At 35.3% G+C, this 8460-nt stretch overlaps 1 protein-coding gene across 1 annotated transcript; it reads right to left on the bottom strand.

Annotated features, from left to right (window-relative positions):
- Positions 1-423: 423 nt before the first annotated feature.
- LOC140449915 (uncharacterized) lies at positions 424-7445 on the bottom strand. The gene is made up of 3 exons (XM_072543330.1): positions 7252-7445; positions 6939-7163; positions 424-853 (listed from the first exon to the last, which is right to left on the bottom strand). Exons 1-3 carry the CDS (start codon positions 7411-7413, stop codon positions 509-511), a joined length of 732 nt encoding a protein of 243 aa, XP_072399431.1. The 5' UTR covers positions 7414-7445; the 3' UTR covers positions 424-508.
- Between the last annotated feature and the right edge of the window lie 1015 nt (positions 7446-8460).

Here is an 8460-nt window from a genome sequence, read left to right as displayed (position 1 = left end):
GTGCCTATCCTCTATGGATGTTGGCTACCACAATATGAACTACACTCGTTGATTCTTTTACTGCCAAATTGGCAATGTGTCGAGATCCAGACCTCATTATAATAAGCTTATTTCAAATAAAAATAAACAAGAACTGCAAACAGTACATTACTGACTAAGTATAGCAATGTCATCTGTCAAAACTAAATCCTCGTCTGCCAAAAATGACCATGTCTACTTGGTCAGATTTAAATCCGATGTGATATAACTAAAAGTGACTAAGTAGAGATGGTCAATTTGGGCTGACGTTAATTTCTCTTTTTGGAAATTTGGTCATTAAAAACATAATAAAAGGCACCCATTTTCGTGGCGTTGGGGACTTGGTCAGTTTTTTGCTTACAAAGATATTTGATTTTTAAGTTGATTGGTCACAAAAACACAAAATGTCAATTTTGGACTTGGTCAGTTTTAGCTTTAAGCCCACGATATATTTATTAAAAAATAAAAAAAAACAGTCTTAGACTAGATCTTATACACCAAATTGCACAATATATTTCGAAGCCCTACACGTAAAGGTACTCTTGTGATCATCGTAAGCATAGCTGTAAGCATCTGGACATTGAGATTTAAATACTTGCTGAGGGTAGTTACGGCGCCAAGTTGAACTCTTGCAAGTTTTGGGTGTTCCGAAATTATTTCTACAACAGTATTGGTCTGTATTGAAAGCGAGACAAGCTGATTTACATGCTAGGGTATGTCCATTTGAACTCAATAATTTGAGTTCCTTGGGACAGCGATCGTTGAGATGTTTACGGCATTGAGCCTTTCTGCAACTGTATTTGCCGCCATCTCCTCGGCCTCCTACAGGTCCAAACTAGAAAATTAAAATATTTTATAGATTAATCGCTCAATAACAAAGATATTTCAATTTAATTTTTTCTAAATTGTTAATAATTTATGAAAATAAGTTTGGCAAATGACATTAAATATTTTACAAGAGTAATGCCACACATATTTAAATACAAATGTCGTGACAAACTCCTAAATAAGAATTTATAGGCCCAACTACAAAATAAAATATATAAACCAAGGTAAATCTACGACAAAACGACTAAATTTGGATGTGAATGGTGGCATTCGGGTTTTTGCATAAAAAGTTGTGTGATCTCTATTCTTAGCGATTTTTCCGTTATATTACACGTAGATTATTGTTGTTACATAAGTATTGGATAGTCCTATCAGGGAAAATGAATTAATCCCTGCCCTCCGTAGATTCCAGGTGTTTCCTGACCTGGGAAACTAGTACCTGTCTTATCCAGGGTCACGAATGAAGTTCATAACAGCAGCCACGGAGGGGAAGAATTCCTTCGGTACGGTTTGGATGAAGGAAGTCACAATCCCTTTATTTTAGGGATTATATAGAATCACTATATGTGACGAAGAGCAGCAGCGATCATCAGTATCAGCTCAGCTCAAGGCGCAGAGGAAATAATCCTGGATCGGCTTGAAACTAGACTATCACAAGCATGACTAAAGCACTTTAAATAGTTGCTGCGATGGGGAAGGCAACGCGAAACCACCTCATTATTATTCCCTAGTTTAATCATAATGGCACTATCATATTATAAGAAAAGGTATACTGATCATTCTCCTCGGACACCAAGATCCGGCAGGAGAAGACAAGCACACAAGGCTTTTGAGGCCGTTATCCAGCGAAATCCCTGTGATAATGAAAAAGAAATAAGAATATATTCAGGTATCAGAATAGGCACATGGAATGTGAGAAGTCCCTACGAGCCCGGTAAGATACAAAACACTATACGTGAGATGATAAGGCTCAATATACCAGTTCTTGGGATAAGCGAAATGCGGTGACCAGGGACTGGTAAATGTAGCATAGACGACCACGATGTATTCTATTCCGGAGAAGAAGGCACTAACCTCCGGAATGGTGTCGCATACATTGTACATAAAGAAGTTTCTTGCTGTATTACATATGTAAGTTACATTTCGGACAGAGTCATCGTGATGCAATTAAACTCAAAATCAGTAGATATAAATCTGGTCCAAGCTTGTGCGCTCACAGCCAGCAGTAGTAAAGATATCATAGAGAATTTTTATGATGGTATAAAGAAGGTAATAAGTCAGCTGAAAAACAAAGACATTACTATAATAATGGGGGACTTCAATGCCAAAGTAGGAAAAGGTAGACAAGGAAACATTGTAGGGAATTTTGGACTTGGACAACGTAATGACAGAGGAGACTGTTTTGTAGAATTCTGCGTAGAGAATTCTCCAATCTTTGTGTGACAAATACATTCTTAAAACTACCCAAGCGTCGTTTATATACTTGGAAGTCACCAGCAGATACTAAAGAAAAGATCATAAGAAATTAGATCGATTATTTAACAATTACCGAGATGTACCAAAATTCAATTAAAATAAATAAAACTCTACCTGAAGCCGATGTTCCCTCAGATCATAACTTATTAATCAGTGATATAAAACTCAAACTTAAAAAAGTAAAACGCCAACAACCAACTTACCGAATAAACACTGACTGTATTCGAAATAATAGTCATGAAACTACACCCGAGATAGAGAAGAAATTCGATATATCACATATATATATAGAAACAAATAACGTCGAATCATGTCAAAACCATTATGCAAGAATCAACTAAAAAGTATAAAACTATAAATAAGCACCAAAAACAATGGATGATGAAATGAAGTAACTGACGAAACATTGGGTCTAATGAAAAGCAGACAAAAATAGAAAAATAAAAACACTGAAGAATACAATAAAATCCATAAAGAAATCAGAAGAAAAATCCGAAATGCAAAAGAAAAATGGTATAGCAACAAATGTCTTGAAATAGAAGAATTGCAGAAAATACTGACGCGTTTAATATGTACAAAAAGGTAAAAGAAATAACTGGAACATATAGATCAACTGCAAGTAGTTTACTTGATAAACAAGGAAATATTATAGTCAATGAACAAAACAGATTAAAGAGGTGGATAGAATATATTGAGAAGCTGTTTGATGACGATAGAACAGAAATTATATATATATACAAGGATTTCCACAGTTTTCACTGTATTCCTTCACTCAACCGTTTTCTCCAATTTTTCCTGTTTAGCCAGTCCCCTTCCTGTAGGTTTCTTCTACTCATTGCTTCGTCCACCTCATCTCTGAAAGATCTTCGGGGTCTGCCTCTCTTTCTTCTTCCTATCGGGCTCCACTCTGTTATTCTATTTATCCACCGATTTTGGTCTGCTCTTCTGACATGTCTGTACTATGTTAATCTCTTCTGTTCGATGTAGTCTATTATGTCGGAGTTCATTCCCATTCTCCTCTTAATCTCCATGTTATTTATTCTGTCTCTTCTTGTTACTCTGCAGCTTCTCCTTAGGAATTCCATCTCTGTTGCTCTTATTTTGTTTTTGGTTTTCTTATTTATTGTCCAATTTTCACACCCATAAGTGAGGATACTTCTTGTCATGGTATTATATATTTTTTTCTTTGTTTTCATGCTGATGTTCTTATCCCATAGTACCGGGTTCAATTTTCGTATGCAGTCTCTTGTTTGTCCTAGTCTATTTTTTATCTCTTCCTCCGTTGTTCCTTTGTTTGATATTATGAAACCTAAATACTTATACTTGTCTGTTCCTTTGATTTGTTTACCTTCGTCTATTTCCAGCTGTTTTATTTCTGTATTCTCCGTTGTTAGGTATTCAGTTTTCTTTAGGTTTATTTCCATCCCATTTTTTGTATATTCCTGCTCCAGTTTTCTCATCATAAAACTGAGGTCATCCTCGTCTTGTGCGATCACTATTTGGTCGTCGGCAAAACTTAGCGTATATAGATATTCGTTCCTTACTGGTATACCCATTCCTTCGCACTTTCTTTTCCATGGTTTCAGGGTTTTTTCCAGGAATATTTTGAACAGGGTGGGGGATGTGGAGCAACCCTGTAGTAGTCCCTTTGTCGTCTTAAATGGCCTGCATATTCTATTGCCCGTTTTGATAGCTACTTCGTTATTCTTGTAGAGTGCTTTTACCGCGTTTATTAATCTTCGTGGAACTTCGATGTCTTCCATTGCTTCCCATAGCTTGGTTCTAGGTATTGAGTCATATGCCTTCTTAAGATCAACAAAAGCCAGATGGACGGATCTATTTTTGGCCATTATTTTTTCTATTAGTTGTTCGACCGTGTAAATGTGATCTAAGCATGATTTCCCCGCTGTGAAACCTGCCTGGTCTTCTCCGATTTTATCTTGTATATATATTTCTAATTTTTCCTTTATGGTCTTTCCATACAGTCTGCCTATAGACGATATAATGCTGATTCCCCGATAGTTTTCGCAGTTTTTTCTATTTCCTTTCTTGTATATTGATGTCATATATGCTTGGGTCCATTCTGCCGGTAAGTCTTCTCCATTCAGTGCTCTCTCAAACATTTTATGTATCATACGGAATAACTTTTCCGATCCGTTTTTTATCAATTCATTTGGTATTCCGCCGGGACCTTCTGCTTTTTTGTTCTTTAAAGTTTTGATCGTTCTTTTTACCTCAGCTAGGCTTAATTCGATTTCGTCATGTCGTCGTCACGAAATCGAGAACAGAAATTCAAATCGAAAATATATCGACTGGTCCAAACATAACACTCCATGAAATGAAGAGCTATAAAGCTATCAAAGAATAGGAAAGCAACCGGTCCAGATGAAATTCAAAGCAAAATACGAAACAGGACAGAATATTATACCAACCGATTGGCTACTGTCAACATTTGTAATGATACCGAAAAAATAAATGCCAAACAGTGTAGCGATCATCGCACTATCAGTCTGATGAGTCATGCACTGAAAATTTTCCTAAGAATACTGCACTTGAGAATTTACATCAAAATAGAAGTACAACTAAGTGAAACACAATTTGGTTTCAGAAACAACCTTGGAACCAGAGAAGCACTCTTCAGTTTGCAGGTCATGGTTCAAAGATGTAGGGATATCGAACAATTAGTATATATGTGTTTTATCGACTTCGAAAATTCCTTTGACCGAGTAAACCATGACAAACTTATAGGTGTCTTGCAACAGATGGGAATTGATGACAGAGACCTCCGTATTATCACAAAATTTGTATTGGCATCAATGTGCAAATATACGAATTAGACACAACAAGACGGAAGCAGTGGAAATACGACGTGGAGTGAGGCAAGGATGTATTCTATCGCCTCTACTTTTTAATATCTACTCCGAATTTATTTTCAAAGAAGCCTTAGTTGAAGATACAGGCATTTACATCAACAGAATTAATGTCAACAATCTCAGATATGCAGACGACACGGTACTTATTGCCTCCAATGAAGAAAACCTGCAACGACTTATAAACAGAGTAACCAAAGCATGTTATAGATATGGGCTAAAACTTAATACTTCTAAGACAAAAGTTATGGTTGTCAGCAAAACGGAGTTATAACCAACGAACATCAAAGCGTACGGAATAGAGTTAGAAACAGTCCACAATATTACCCATTTGGGCGCAAACGTTAACGATAACTAGTATGTAAATAAAGAAATGAGAATACGCATTGAAAAAGCCAGAGCCACCTTCTTTAAATTAAAGAAAATACTAATTAATAGAGATATTACGTTAAACCTTAAAATCAGAATAATACGCTGCCACATATTCTCCACATTGCTGTACGGTATGGAGAGCAGGACCTTACAGAGACATTAATGAAAAAATTGGATGCCTTTGAAATGTGGATGTATCGACGAGTATTGCGGATAAGTTGGGTTGATCGAATAAGAAATAAAATAGTTTTACATCGAATGAAAAAGAGCACAGAAATAACAAAAACGATAAAAATTCGAAAGTTATAATATTTCGGTCATGTAATGAGACATCCAGAGAGGTATAACCGTCTACACCTCATAATACAGAGTAAGATCGCCGGAAGGAGAGGCCGAGGCCGAAGAAGAATATCATTGCTCCGAAATCTCCGAGAATGGTATCAAGAGACCAGAGCTAATTTAGTTAGAGCCGCTGTAAACAAAGTTATTATTGCCAATATGATCGCCAACTTTCGATAATCGGACAGGGTACTGAAAGAAGAAGAAGATTGCCACATCAATAATTAGTGTTGTTTGTCCTATTGATTTATTAACTAATATGAGTTCCGGTCTATGTGAATTTCTGCTGTAATCAGCATCACAGCAGTCAGTGTTCGCAGAATTTTGATCATCTTTTGATAGTTAACGCAGTCAAATCCATTTTGATAATCTATAAAACATATATATACACTTACATGTACGTTTTGCACCGTTCTGTTAACACATTTAAGACAAAAAGAGCTTCTCCTGTTCCCAGTTCCTTTGGAACTCCGAATTGAGTAACTTATCTAAAATTAATTTACCTTTCAGTAATCTTTGACTCTAGAATCTTAGTCTAGAATCCATTATAACTAGATTGCGATTACTGTGAATGTCTACTCCAGGATATTTTTAATAGATTTCGTGGACTTCTTAAAATTGTGGTCGAGCAAAATGAAGTCAATTTGATTTCTAACAATTCCATCTTCTCACTCTGCAGGTGTTTTTCTTCTGAAGTGTATAGCTTTCTGAGATGTTGTTTGAAGAAGGTGTTGGCAATTAGAAGGTTGTTCTCTACGTAGAATTGTACAAGTCTATCTTCTCTGTTAGTTCTGGTACCGAGACCCTATGCTCCTATGTTGTCTTCTTCATCTTCTTCAGCAATACGACCAATTTTCACGTTAAAGTCACCCATGATCGTCGTTATCTCAGCTTTTTTTGTCAGTATCATTATTTCACCTGTGTTGTTATAAAATTTTTTGATTTCCATACAGGTAAATAATTATTAGAGTAATTAATAATCCAGATTATACATAAAAATATTATTTTCTAAATAGTTTAGCTTTTTATACTTACACTAATAGGAATGTTAAATCCATCAACGAAAGAAATATCATAGAAATCAAGTCCTCCAGCTCCTTTCAACGTAATTTCAGCTAGAGAAACGGGTGGTACTCCTCCAGCTCCATTACATTGTACTTTATTACCACAATCACCTGTTAGGCAATGGTTTGAACGATCGTTACAATAAGTTCTGCCCCAAAAACGTCCAGCCCAGTTATCGGGAGCTATAATTGTTCTCTAGAAATCAAAGAATAAACTGTTCACTTTTATTATTTAATAATACTAGTGAGAAACTGGAAATAGATCAGACAAATAATATCCCTACCGAGTACCCTCGAGCCAGCTTGAACCCTCCACCTTTTAGATGCGGATGACCAGGATTTCCTTGGATTCCAATCCAGATTGTCCCGTGTTCACGGTTTCTGAATTCGAACTTGACGGAGGAGACTGCCGCGATAACAAGAAATAAGCATATGAACTGTAACATTTCACTTAATAAAATATTTTAACGCAAACTAGAGAAAAATATTTATACTGCTGATCTTTTAATAATTATTTATTCGTGTTCTATGAATTCATCAAGCAATGGGTTAAATCAAAGCAAATGTGCGAAAATCACTGACGTGCTAGTAAATAAAAAAGGGATTTAAGATATTTATTTTGATAAAAATCCAGCTTTGTCTATTTTAAAGAAAATAACTAAAAATAAAAATTATTAAAAAAAAATGTCCTCCTTGCTATTGTCTTACTTGTGGCTTTTGATTACGAGTAACTATTGTAATTAGAAATTATACTTTCATTTACGTCTGTCATATTGCCCTACGTATCCGTAGACCATTCCCCATTAGTCATTGGGACAAGCCTGGACGGATCCTAGTCCATTGTTTAGAGTCTTAAACAGGTACCGTTAACCAAGATTAAAGATATATTTCTTAAATCTTCATCTAGAAAATATGAGAGCCGTTAAAATCAGAGAGAGTGAAGAGATAGGTAGATGATTTTACCTAAGTATCAAAGATATATTGATTAACAATATTGATATCAAGGCAGATATAAGATTGTGAACTTCTGCTAAACACTATGAAGAGATGAAGACATTACAGGAGAAAAGTCTAAATTGATCTTTGGAGCAGTAATGGAAATGATGTAGAAAGACTATTAATGAGAATATTCAGTATAAAAGTATAAAATCAGTATATATATATATATATATATATATATATATATATATATACATGTTATATGAGAAAATATGAAAATATTAACCTTGAACTAGCTTAAGTTCGCCGACTTCAGATTTCATCATCCCATTCCCATAGAAACAGCTGAGCACGCAGTAGAAGAACTTTGCACGAACCGTTTGCCAATATTTATGGGAACAGCGATTCATACCAAACGTATAAATTACCATTTACAGATGCGGGAAACACTCTTAACTGCAACTTCGACCAGTCCAGTTATTGTAGTCATTTTAAATTAATTTAATTTTGTACTATTGTTTAATATTTTTAATGTGTAACAAATAAAGTTCTTT

The sequence above is a fragment of the Diabrotica undecimpunctata genome, chromosome 9, assembly GCF_040954645.1.
Source record: "Diabrotica undecimpunctata isolate CICGRU chromosome 9, icDiaUnde3, whole genome shotgun sequence".
Taxonomy (NCBI): domain Eukaryota; kingdom Metazoa; phylum Arthropoda; class Insecta; order Coleoptera; family Chrysomelidae; genus Diabrotica; species Diabrotica undecimpunctata.
The sequence above is the reverse complement of the archived record's forward strand: the minus strand, read 5'-3'. Positions and strand labels throughout refer to the sequence as shown.